The sequence below is a fragment of the Danio rerio genome, chromosome 22 (genome assembly GCF_052040795.2).
Source record: "Danio rerio strain M-AB ecotype USA chromosome 22, GRCz13ab, whole genome shotgun sequence".
Lineage (NCBI taxonomy): Eukaryota > Metazoa > Chordata > Actinopteri > Cypriniformes > Danionidae > Danio > Danio rerio.
The window spans coordinates 31,803,018-31,816,932 of NC_141042.1; the positions used below are offsets into that span (position 1 = coordinate 31,803,018).

General features: G+C 35.6%; 1 protein-coding gene across 1 annotated transcript; it reads left to right on the forward strand.

Annotated features, from left to right (window-relative positions):
• The first annotated feature begins 1,777 nt into the window (after positions 1–1,777).
• LOC147838585 (uncharacterized) lies at positions 1,778–5,099 on the forward strand. Its single transcript, XM_087304531.1, has 7 exons — positions 1,778–3,317; positions 3,653–3,747; positions 3,847–3,897; positions 4,016–4,394; positions 4,482–4,658; positions 4,748–4,836; positions 4,958–5,099. Exons 1-7 carry the CDS (start codon positions 2,339–2,341, stop codon positions 4,976–4,978), a joined length of 1,791 nt encoding a protein of 596 aa, XP_087160657.1. The 5' UTR covers positions 1,778–2,338; the 3' UTR covers positions 4,979–5,099.
• Positions 5,100–13,915: the final 8,816 nt, after the last annotated feature.

The following is a 13,915-nucleotide window of genomic DNA, read 5'->3' on the forward strand; positions in this document are numbered from 1 at the left end:
CTATTCCTGTAGCTTTGAGAAATTTAGTTAAAGGTATAGTGCAATACTCCTCTGTAATACCTACACTAGTTGATTTGTTTATAAATAATTATTCATTTTGGGATATTAAATGTAACAACAAAGTCTTGAGATCACTACTGACAAAAGAATATTTTCCTCTTCCTGTTAAAAGAAAAGTTTTATCTGAGAGATTTTCTAAAGCGGACACTATTGATATTAGAAAAAGATACCTGTCATTTCCCTTGTTACCTAAAATGAAAGAAGTACATTTCAAAACAATTGATGACATCTATCCATGTAACAAATTTCTTAGAATAAGATTTCATTTAGACAGTAATGTTTGTATTTTTTTGCTTGAAAGATATAGAATCACAGGAACATCTTTTTTTATAGTTGTTCCAGTGTCAAATCCTTTTGGGACAGATTGTATAAGTGGTTGATAACTAAAAATGTAACACCTGCGTTTGACTATCACATTGTGAAATTTGGCATTTTTATGAAAAACAAGGAAGTTGAATTTCTATGTAATAATATGTCGATTGTAGCAAAATTTTATGTACACAAATGTAGATTTGTTAAAGTTTCTTCTTGTTTCAAAGCATTTAAAAATGATTTCAATATGTCATATAAATCTATAAAACAAGTAAAAACAAAAGGTGCCTTAAAGCTCTCTAAGCTTTTGTCAACATATATGGACTGACCCCTCTGAATGTAATGTATTTTCTTTTGTATTATTTAAGGTTTATTTTTATGTTATTATTAATTTGTACTGTTTTGTTTATTATATGCTGCTTGGTTATAATGTTATATATGTTTAACAATGGAAGTTGAAAATGCCTGTTTGTTATTTGAAGTTTAAATAAAAAAATAAATTTAAAAAAAAGTTTGTCTAGACAATAGTAAAATACGAGATTGCTAGAATATAAATGTGTCAATGTGGGATTGGATATAAACAATTTAGCAATATACTGTATATAAACATGTAGCCTATCAAAAAATAGAAGTGAAAGTCACTGATGATATTTTAAGCATGAGGATTAAAATATCAGCCATACTTATTAGGGTCGAGTCAAACCATTCATTTATACATTCATTAAAGAATTTACCCATACAAAATGTCAACCTCAACACTACCAGTGAAACATATACACACGCACGCAGTACAATAAAGAATGAATGAATAAAAAGGGAGCAACATTATTATGTCAATAGAAAAAAAAACATGCATCCAAAATCAAAAGAATGCTGAGTTTATACGAAGGACGAAACCGGCAAAAATAAATAAATAAATGAATAAATGCGCAAATAAATAAAAGACAGAGTAAATAAATGCATAAATTCATGCATAAATAAAAAATGAATAAATGCGCAAGTATATAAAGAAATTGGAGAATACATTTACATTTCTGCAAAAATAAAACAAAATAAAAAAAGAATAACTAAATACGCGCATATATACATAAATAAGCATTGAAATCTATAAATTCCTGTATAAATAAAATAATTAATAAATAAATACGCAAATAAATAAATGAGTAAATAAATCCATGAATGCAGGCATAAAATAAATAAATACGCAAATAAACAAATAAATAAATAAATGTCTGCATAAATAAAAATGGATAAAAACGAAAATATATAAATAAATAAGTAAATAAATTCTGCATAAATAAAACAAAGCATAAATAAATAAAAATATAAAAATTAATGCATAAATAAAACTATAAATAAATAAAACAGCTAATATAACAATAAATGAGTAAATAAATCCACAAATTCCTGCATAAATAAAGCAAATAAATATGCAATTTATTTATTTATTGTTTTATTTATGCAGGAATTTACGAATTTATTTATGAACTTATTTATTTATTTGTTTTTACCTATTTTTGTATAGTTTTTGAAGGTTTCGTCTTCTATAGGTTTTTAGTAAAATAGTAAAAAAGTAAAATAGTGAAAAACAAATGTTTTTCAATGATTTTTATTGTTACAACTGTTTATTTTAATTAATTTCGATTTTTAGTTCGTTGTAAAACTGACGCAGAATTCATTTCATTAAGGCGTAACGCTGGTGTTTTACAAGTTTAGCCTGTTTACCGCGCAGCCGCTTGCATACAGGCTATGAGTATGTGTGATCAGTTATTGATTGATTATAAGGCATATACTTTATGCAAAAACAATATGGCACTTTCAAATGGCCACAGAAACGCTCCACAGAAACGGCCCAGCCTGCGTCACATTTAGAATTGAATGTGAATGTTCGAAACGGTGACATCATAGCTAAGAGAATGCGAATGCAACTCTGACTTTGGCATTCTGCGGTTAAACTAGTTGAGCGATGGGTCAACGTAATTGTCGTTGCAAAAAGGCAAACAATGATTTTGAGCGTGTGCACGTTTACCATCACGATGCACCGCCACAGCTCACCAATTTGGTGGAAGCTCATAAACATCCTGTTGGCGTAGGTGAAGATGCGAGTGAGGGGAAAAATAAAAAGAGAAAGGAGGCCAACCGTAAAAAGAAAAGAAGGTTCAAGTTGTGGCGGTGGTTCTCCTGTCTGAGAGCTGCTGAAAAAAATAGTACACTTCAGGTTGATGGAGAGGCTCAGGACACTGGGGCAACTGCAGCACCACCTGAAGTACAACCTTCCTCCTTCTCAGGTGACGGATCTCTACAGCAGGTCATTCATACTGTAGACCTCAATCTTCAGGAACCTTCAGCCAGTGACCCTGAAGTCTATCCAACAGTAAAGACACATCTTACTGTTCAACCTGATGTCCTCCGTTCTCCAGTTCTGAGCAGCAATACTGCTCAGACTTCATTCAACTGGAACTTTGACATCAGCCAGACTCCATTGCTTAGTCCTGACTATTGTGATGAAGCCGAAAGCTTAGCTCACACCTTATCTGACTGGAGCATTGATTCTGGCCTGGCTCTAGCACGCACCACATCAAGGTGGAGCAATGATTTCACTAAGACTTCAGCACACACCATGTCAGATTGGAGCATTGATAAGATCAAAACTCCAACACGCACCACATCAGATTGGAGTACTGACGCTACCCGGACTCCGGTACACAAAGTGTCAGTCTGGAGTATTGATGTCACCCAGCCTCCATTTCACTCATCCACTTCTGATTGTTGTAACAATGCTACTGAGATTCCAGTCCCCGATGCTTCCGAGGGGAGTGCCAATTTCCCTCAGATTTCACAGCACACAACGTCAGACTGGAGCATCAATGGTGGTCAAACTCCAGTCTGCACACAGGCCTCTGTTTCAAAACAAATAGAGAATAATGGAAAGATGACAAGTCAGGGTAAGTTGACTGTCCCTTAAACACACACACACACACAAACACACACACACACACACACACACACACACACACACACACACACACACACACACACACACACACACACACACACACCTGCAATACTATATCAGGCCATTTTAATGTTTCCATTTGTGACCCTGGACCACAAAACCAGTCTTAAGTTATACATTTTTGGCAATAGGTAAAACTAAAGCTTATTTATTCAACATTCAGACCTCATTTTCAAAAAATGTACACTGATTAAGTAAAACATTTTGTCCTGTTTTACACTGGTTGATATTTCATATTACTTAACCTTGGTTTTGTTTTAATAGTCATCAATTCTTGCCACTATCTGATCGATGACATGCTGGGTGAAGGATCCTTTGGAACTGTGTACAAGGGGCGACGTCTACACGATGACTTAAAGGTGCCTTTCATTTTTCTGGATAGGATAAATAGTAACAAATACAATATGTTAGCTGTACAATCATTCTTACATACACTTTGCTTATTTCTTGTTTATTAGGTGGCAGTGAAATTTGTCACAAAGACGGAAGATGTGGAATACATACGTATCGTAAGTGATTTCTCATAAGACAAGCTACTGTTGTCGAAATTTTGTGAAATTATGATTCAATTCATAATCTATAAAAGATATATCTATCTAAACATCATAAAAAATGTATTTCCTGTAGTCGGGTCATTCAGAGCCCTTTCCTCTTGAAGTTGCACTTCTCATCCTCGCCCATGGAGTATCCAGCGTTCCAGAAATAATCCAGCTTCTGGACTGGCAGGACCAGGAGGACCATTATATAATGGTGTTGGAATACCCTTCACCCTGTGAGGACCTATATGCTTTCACAGAAAGCTATGGAGGATCCATAAGTGAAGGTTTAGCGCGTGTTGTTATGCAGCAGGCAACTCAAGCTGCATACATGTGCTGCCGCAATGGTGTTCTACATCGCGATATCAAACTTGAAAATCTACTAATCAACAAGGAGACTCATAAAGTCAAATTAATAGACTTTGGGTGTGGAGACCTTCTCAAGAAATTACCCTACGATACATTTGCCGGTATGTATTAACCCTTAAGCTGTGAAAAACGATATTCTGAATTTATAGCAACAAATGCTAATTGATGCAAAAATCTTTTACCTTTAGGCACCCTTGAGTACTGCCCCCCAGAGTTTGAGGAAACGGGTGAATACAATGGGAAGCCGGCAACAGTCTGGTCCCTTGGCATCCTCTTGTTTGTATTGGTGTGTGAGGACTTTCCCAACCCTCAAGAACTGCACATGATCAATGAGAACAACTTCTCCAAAGCTGGCTTGTCCGATGGTAAGCTCTTTATTTCAAAGACTCTTACATGCAACATCAAAGGAGGTGTGAAGTTCAAGGTAAACAGATGTTTCAACTGTTTTTCACAGAATGCTGTCAGTTGATTAGTTGCTGTCTCCAGCAAAAGCCAGAGCAGCGGATTCAATTAAAAGAGATTCTTCTCCACGAATGGTTCAAGGTATGAAGCCTAAGCAGAGTATTTTGGGAGGGTTAATTCAAACACAAGACTATGGATGTTAGCTTAGAGAATATTAGATTTGGATTCACTTTTGATAAACTAATTGCTGTTTTTATTTTAGGACACCAACCTGGAGAACTGAAGAACAGCCACCCTACATGTTATTGTCTTGAGAGGAACGTTTCAGGCTGTTTGAGGCAGGAAATCTTGAGCAGGAGGTGGCTCCTCTCAAAACAAACAATAAAACATATGCATTAATTGAACTCTTGTGAAGAGTATTATTTGACAAAAACAATTCTAGGAGAGCACATATTTACATAGTACTGTGAATCTTGTTTCTGTCATGTATGATAAGTATGCAATGCATTTCTTGTGTCATGCTATTCTTACAGTTAAAAAGATGACTAGAGGCTGCATATTGACACAATAAACGTGTCAAAAAAGTCACCAACACAAAACAGCTGATGATAAACATCATTTTAAGCTGTAAAATGACATCACATTTCCACTCTGAAAATGAATATTTAAAATAACAGACACTTCCCTGCCACATGTATTTGTTCTTCAGACATCTCACCAAGCAATGAGACGTTTAAATGCTGTCTAATAGACTCTAAACGTCTGGCCAAAAGAAGGCTAAATTTGGGTAGGCAGTGCAAATCTATATGGCTACTTGATGACTTGATTTATAGATAATTATTCATTCATTCGTTTTCCTTCGGCTTAGTCCCTTTATTAATCAGGGGTTGCCACAGCGGAAAGATCTGCTAACTTATCCAGTATATGTTTTACACAGCAGATGTCCTTCCAGTCACAACCAAGTAAACTCCTATACACTCACATTCACACACATACACTATGGCTAATTTAGACTGTGGCTTCTTCAATTCAGTTTCCCCTACCTGTACTGTGGGGGAAACTGGAGCACCCGGAGGAAACCCACATGAACATAGAGAGAACATGCAAACTCCACAAAGAAACGCCAAGTGACCCAGCTTGGTCCCGCTAGGAAGCCAGCGACCACCTTGCTGTGCAGCAACAGTGCTAACCACTGAGCCTCCATGCCACCTTATAAGCAGTTAGATGTTTTTCAAACACACACAAAAACGTTTGTTTTTTTTCCCTTCGCAAGTTGAATAACTGTGCATAGGTCAATTCAAACATAATACATCTAGATATGTTTATATCATGTTTACAGTTTTTGGCCATGAATACTTAAACAATGACAATATGTGGGCTTGAAATTGCAAATTTTAAAAATTTGTTTTAAATTTTTTATTTTCTGTGCAAATACAAAAAAATAAATAAATAAATTTTAAAAAAAAATGTGAAAATGGCAATGCCATGTGAAAGCAAATCCGAGCAGCAAATCCGGATTTCACAATCTCCAGGGCCCGGTTTTTCAAAAGTAATCCACTAGGATTTTGGATAAGGGATTGGATCAAATCTTGAAAATGGGTTTTTCAAAAGAAAAAACGGATTACCTAATCGGATTAGATCACGTAATCTAATCTTGGTTTTGATCCGGATCAAACCTTTACTTTGGGTTTTTCAGACCTTTTTTGTAGGATTTGGATCACTTTGATCCAAAAAACCTGGATTAAACTGATCCCATCAGAAAGTGTGGATTTCATGCCCAAAATGTAATAAAAACTTAAAAATGTTATTAAATAATACTATTTTTGGATCACACAGTATCTTGCGAGATATACTATTTATTCATAAGGTTTTAATTTTATTTGTTCATCCATCAGCCTGTAGTGATTATTGGCTTTAACGTATTCAGCCATTCAGTATAGGCCTACAGCAAAGTAGAAATAGCTTGGCCTCATAAAATAATCCCCCAAACATCTGTCAAAATTGACCAAAAACAATACATTTTATTGTCAATAATTGATATCTATATTCATCACAATGGAAAATATTTTTGTTTTTAGGATATTTATTAGTGATGCATGCAATAATTACAGAATAACCAAAAAAAAAAAAAAAGTGCAAAGAATGGCAATGACTGATTTTAGAAATCTCTTTTTTAACAATTGCAAAAAGAGACTGAAAGGGCGGAAGCACAGCTTCATCTGGCAGAGGAACAACTGACTCTTACCAAACTGCAGCAAACCAAGGCCAGACTTCAGATCCGCCTCCTAAAGGCTATGCTCAGACAAGCTGCTCTGAAATTCTGAAATTATTGTGGAGTTTTTGACATTAAGTCTTTTTTTTATTTACATCTATATTTGAAACTCATTATAAATATCCTCAATGTACAGTGTTGTAAGTCTCAGATGAGCGGACTGCTGGAAGAGGATGGGGTGGGGTTTTTCTTGTTTTTATCATTTATTATTATTATTTTATTATTTATTAAATTTTCTTAGTTTTCATTTCAAATAAAAATAAAGTTATATTGACCCCACACTGGCTATTCTACTTGTTGCTCTTTACACAGGCCTATCTATTTATCTACATTGTGATTGAGCACTGGTAATCCAGATTTAGTGATCCTGAAAAGTTCCTATCCGGATCACATTGATCCAATCCGATGTTGCTTTGAAAAACTGGCTCAAAAAGTAAGCTGGATTACGTGATCACGGATTGCAAAAACAGGATTACTAAATCCGGATCAATTTTATCCAGATTAATCCTTTTGAAAAACCGGGCCCAGATGCAAAAAGCTCTCGAGTAAAAAATTTTCAGAGCAAACGTATTTCTGCCGCGTGTCGCGTGCACTGATCCACACGTGAGTCCAATTGCGCTCTTACAGCTGGAAAATTAAAACAAAACCTTCGTTGCAGCACATTATAAAATCACGACCCGTATCTCCAAAACAAATCTTATTCTTTTCCCACTTCTTCTGGCAACCCAACATGGCGTCTATCTGCCGTCTGAACACTGTTTCAGGTACAAACAGTCTTGTAAGCTAGCTTTCATATTAATGAAGTTGCACGGCATACACAATAGAGCGCGCTGATTGGTTTGAACCAAGTCTCTCATGAATGAACGCAGCACACTCAGAGACGTCACAAGGTACTCCCAGGTACAGACATAAAGTCTACACACTAGATTACACGCTAAGATCTCATGACTGTGACGCAGCTTCAAAAATTAGTTTCTAACTGGAAGTATAAATTTGCTCGAAATTAGGCGAAAACAAACAATTTTCACTTTTTAGTGAAATATTTGTGTCCTAATAGTGTTTTTAGCAGTGTGGGACACATATATGACCGTCAACTGCTCAAAAAAAGGTGTTTTACTGTTTTGTGAGCCTGTAAGTGCAAGTACTGAAATAATTTTACATTTAGTTCATTACTATAACCTTTTAAGCGAATTCTACTTTTTTGTAGACAAAGTTTATTGGATGAATAACTTTAAGTACAATAGAGTTTTTGTCTGATCCTGCACCTGCTCCCAACCTGACTTACTGTTCAGGCTATGGCATTTTCTCGTGGCTGCAGTTGCAGGACACTTCTGGTGAGTATACTGTAAACATTTCACCCAGTTTTTATTTTCTTCTGTTTGTAAATACAGGAAAACACTGTTTTATTTATGTTTCGCTTAAAATGTATACTAAATAGTTCATGGGAGCTGTTAATGTAGACAAATGAGACACGTGATTATATTTAGAAGGACCAACTGAATTATTCTTTTTCTTTTTTCTCCACACAGATATTGTGAGGTGTTATTTGTTAGCTTGTTAAAGCTACTTGTAGTGTAAGTAAATAGTATGTTTAAATTTTGTTCTAAAATTTATTTTATATCATTGAATACCAGGGGACTTAAAGACAGTATTAAGAGAAAAGCAATATTCTTATTTTGCAAAAGTCAACAGTTCAATTCAATTCAATTCAATTCAGCTTTATTTGTATAGCGCTTTTACAATGTAGATTGTGTCAAAGTAGCTTCACATAAATGGTCATAGTAACTGGAACAGTGTGGTTCAGGTTTTAGTGTTTAAGTTCAGTTCAGTTCAGTTTAGCTCAGTTCAGTGTGATTTAATCATTACTCTTCATCGTTCAAACACTGAAGAGCAAATTCATCGATGCGTAGCTCTACCAATCCTGAACCATGCGAGGCAGTGGCGACAGCGGAGAGGGAAAAAAAACTTCACCTGATGGGAGTGAAGAAAAAAAACCTTGAGAGAACCAGACTCAGTTGGGCACGACCATTTTAATTTCTCCGCTGGCCAAAAGTCTTGTGCAGAACTTCATTCGCCGTGGTTTATGCTGGAGATGGCCTCAATGAAGACTCGTCTGTCCCTGGAGCGTCGCTGGAATCAGACACATGTTCTCCACTCCCCACGACCATCAGCGCAGCAGCAGCTCAGGATATGGCCTGGTCCCGGATATGGAATCCTTGGGATCATCTTGGATCTGGTCTTGGATCTGGTCTTGGATCCAATCAGTGACTCCGCCTAATCTGAGGACCTCGGGATGAGTATCCCCAGGTGAAAATAGAGAATAAAGAGAATAATTAGCGTAGCTGCTGTTCATAGTGTATAAGCAAGATGCAGAAGCCAGTGTGGAACCCGCTAGGTGATGCATTGAGTGTATGCTTTACTAAACAGATAGGTCTTTAATCTAGTTTTGAACTGGGAGAGTGTGTCTGAGCCTCGGACGTTATCAGGAAGGCTATTCCAGAGTGTAGGAGCCATGAAAGAGAAGGCTCGACCTCCTTTACTTGATTTTGCTATTCTAGGTACTACCAGAAGCCCTGAATTTTGAGATCTTAAAGAGCGAGTTGGTTCGTAGCAAGACAGAAGGTTGGTTAGATAAACAGGAGCTAGATTATTTAGAGCTTTATAGGTGAGAAGTAATATTTTAAATTCAATACGAAACTTAACAGGCAGCCAGTGTAAGCAGGATAAAATTGGGGTTATATGATCATATTTTCTAGACCTGGTCAGAACTCTGGCTGCTGCATTTTGTACTAATTGAAGTCTGTTAATAGAGGATGCTGGGCAGCCAGCAAATAGAGCATTACAGTAATCCAGTCTCGAAGTCATAAAAGCATGGACTAGCTTTTCTGCATCTGAGATGGATAGCATGTTACGTAATTTAGCGATATTTCTCAGATGAAAGAAGGCCGTTTTTGTGACATGGGATATATGGTTTTTAAAAGTTAGATTGCTGTCTAATATGACACCCAAATCTTTTATAGTAGAGCTAAAGCTAACTTTGTATCCCTCTAATTGTTAATTGAGTTGCGAGATCTGCTGTGTGCAAGATATAGGCACAATAAGTAATAATTCTGTTTTGTCGGAGTTTAAGAGAAGAAAATTGTTGGTCATCCAGTCTTTGATGTCAGTTAGTTTAGTTTAGAAAGTTCAGACGTCTTGTCAGGTTTAGTTGAAATATATAATTGAGTATCATCTGCATAGCAGTGAAAGCTGATCCCATGTCTTCTAATAATGTCTCCCAGAGGTAGCATGTAAATTGTAAACAGTAAAGGGCCTAAAACTGATCCTTGAGGCACCCCATACTTTACTGGGCAGATTTGTGAAGGCTGTCCATTAAGATTCACAAACTGGTAGCGGTCAGTTAAGTATGACTTAAACCATTGTAGAGCCTGTCCCTGGACACCTGTAGACTTTAAGCGATTTATGAGGATATTGTGGTCAATGGTATCAAATGCCGCACTAAGATCGAGTAAAACTAATAGCGAGACGCACCCTCGGTCAGCAGCTAAGAGTAAATCGTTGGTTATTGTCACTAAGGCGGTTTCTGTACTGTGGTGAGCCCTGAAACCTGACTGAAACACTTCAAAAATATTGTTCATCTGCAGAAAAGAGCATAATTGAGTGGAAACAACTTTTTCTAGTATTTTAGACATAAATGGAAGATTTGAAATAGGTCTATAGTTAGCTAAGTTGTTGGTGTCTAGTTGCGGTTTCTTAATAATAGGCTTATTAACAGCTAGCTTGTAAGAGTTTGGAACATGGCCTATAGATAAAGAAGAGTTATTTGCTAATTTAGAGATGGTGTTAAATAAAAATCTAGGATTGTTATGATTATTTTCTATCAGTTTGCGCAGGTGCTCGGTCCTGGCAGATTTTAGAGCCCTCCTATAGCTGGACATACTGTCTTTGTACGCAATTCTAAAGACCTCTAAATTAGTTTTTTTCTATTTACGTTCCAGGGCGCGGGTTGCTGTTTTGAGCGCACGAGTATGACTATTATACCATGGTACAGTTTTAATCTCTCTAGCCTTTTTTAATTTGATGGGTGCCACAGTATTTAGTGTGCTAGTAAAGATGGCATCCATACTGCTGGTTTCTACATCAAGATCATTTCAGTTTGCGGGTGCATTACGAAATAGAGAGAGATCAGGTAAGTTATTGATAAATTCATCTTTAGTTGACGGAACAATAGTTCTACTAGGGCGGAGTATTGGAGCGGGTTTGCTGATTTCAGGTAAACATAGCTTATATAGTAAGAGGTAGTGATCTGTAATATCATCACTTTGTGGTATAATGTCTACGTCAATAACCTCGATTCCATAAGACAGAATTAGATCTAATGTATGCTTTAAGCGATGGGTTGGACCCACAACGTTTTGCTTTATCCCAAGTGAGTGTATTAAATCCATAAACGCGAGCCCTAATGTATCATTAGCGTCATCTATGTGGATGTTAAAGTCACCTACAATTAGCATTTTATCAGTTTTGACTAGTAAGTCAGAAATAAAATCAGAAAATTCTTTTAGAAATTTGACATAGGGTCCTGGTGGTCTATATATGGTGATTAAAGCGAGAGATAACATAGGTTTTTGTATAGTATCTGGAAGCTGAACATTAAGCAATAATACTTCAAAGGAGCTAAACATAAGTCCGTTTCTCTGTTTAATATTAAGGAAATCACTAAAGATTGATGCAACTCCACTACCACGACCAGTTTGACGAGCCTCATGTTTATATAAGAATCCTGGAGGAGTTGCTTCATTTAAGCTAATATAGTCATTTTGTTTCAGCCAGGTTTCAGTGAGACAGAGTGCATTAAGATTGTTTTCTGTTATTATTTCATTTATGATAAGTGCTTTAGGTGCAAGTGACCTGATGTTTAGGAGACCAAGTTTTACGAAATTTGTATTTTCACTTTCTACTGGTTTTTCTGGTTTGATTCTTACTAGATTTTTTCTGGAGCACACAGTACGTTTATTTCTTAATCTAATAATACGAGGAACAGACACAGTCTCTATAGGATTCGCCAGATATGCGTTACTGATGTTTAAGTGGAGTGAACAAGAGTCTAGGTGGCTATAATGTGAGTTCTGTGAATTTTTACCTGCTAGTCAGATGGTGCGAAGTAATCTGGAGATGTTGTCCGACAGGAGTTCAGCTCCGGCTCGACTGGGGTACCGGAGCTGAACTCCTGTCAGACTCACAACAGGCACAATGTATATTTTTACAAGAGACACATTCCAGCGCAGAGGACTCAACCTTCTGGAGAAACCAATGGGGTGATACTATACTGTTTAGTCATGGAACTATAGATCTGCTGGCGTAGTCATATGCTTGAATAACTGTCCTGGTAAAGTAGTTAAAGTGAAAGAAGATAAGGATGGACACTGGATTGCTGCAGTTTTGATGATTGAAGGTACTCCACTGATTCTTCTAAATGTTTACGGATATAATGGTCAATATAAAAACAAAATGTTGCTGAATGCATTTCAGAAACTATTAGAGAGTTGAAAACATTTTTCCCAACTGAAAATATGTTGGTGACTTTATTTGTGTCCCTGATGAATGGATGGATAGATTTCCAACAAATATGGTCATTATGAAATGAATGTATTACAAATTTTTGTATTAATACTTCCCTAATAGATGTTTGGAATCATGTTAATCCTGAAAAAAGGCAATATTCATGGATTAGACCCAATGGAAATTGTAAATCAAGAATAGATTTTTGGTTGGTAACCCAAGAAATTTTTTAAATATGTTTTGCAAGCTAAAATCTCTGCAGCTCCTACAACTGATCATTGTGTAATTACTGTCACACTGATCCCAGGCTCTGAAAGAACATGTAGGCAAAAATATTGGAACTTTAATGCAAACTTGTTAAAAGAAGAATATTTTTGTGACATGGTTAAAAAAATCTTATATTCAATTATGACAAATGATGAGATAAAGTGAGAATGTACTCAATTAATTATGGTAAAATATTGTGTAATAAGCAAAAATAATTAGAAAAACAGCTGATAAAAGACATTAATGATTGTTGTAAAAAGGATCTATCATTAGAACCTAATAAAGAGGAAATGATTAGATTACAAACTAAATTAGACGATTTCTACTTAAATAGGGCACAAGGGGCATTTATACGATCTAGAGCAAAATGGAAGGAAGTTGGTGTAAAAAACAGCTCTTATTTTAGTAGATTAGAAAAAAGTAGACAGAAATGCAATTACCACCTTAAATCCAATTAATAAAATTGTAACTGATCCAAAATAAATAAGTAATGAGATTTTTAAATTTTATCAAAGCCTATATTCATCATCATTTTCCATGAAAGATTCTGAGAATTTCTTCAAAAATTCTATAATTTTATTCCTAAAATTGATGAAGATTTTAAAATGATATGTGACTCTGATTTAAAAATTGAAGAACTTGATGCTGCTATTAAAAAAATGGCTTTAGGTAAATCACCAGGTCAAGATGGACTTGCAACTAACTTTTATCTTTTTTCTGGAATGATATGAGAGAAATGCTCTTTAAAGCACTAATAGAATGTTTAGAAAGTCATACACTACTAACTACAATGAAACAGGCTATAATTGTTTTAATACCTAAACAAAAAAAGACAACTCTCTTATTGATAATTTAAGACCAATTACTTTACTTAACATTGATTACAAAATATTCACTCATGCATTAGCTAGTAGACTTAAAGGTGGTATAGGTAAAATTATTAGTGATACACAATCTGGGTTTCTTCTAAATCGACTAATACATAATAACATTTGCATGGTGTTAGATTTATTAGACTATTCACATTTGATAGAGGATGATGGTATAATCATATTTCTGGATTTTCTAAAAGCTTTTGATAAACTTGAACACCCTTTTGTTTTTCAGTCTCAACAATAT

Bases quoted from the DNA above. Each gene is read 5' to 3' on its own strand.
- LOC147838585 (XM_087304531.1), top strand. From the start codon at position 2,339: ATGGGTCAACGTAATTGTCGTTGCAAAAAGGCAAACAATGATTTTGAG. The intron at 3,748-3,846 runs GTGCCTTTCATT...CTTGTTTATTAG, and splicing joins GTCTACACGATGACTTAAAG to GTGGCAGTGAAATTTGTCAC. The intron at 3,898-4,015 runs GTAAGTGATTTC...TATTTCCTGTAG, and splicing joins ATGTGGAATACATACGTATC to TCGGGTCATTCAGAGCCCTT.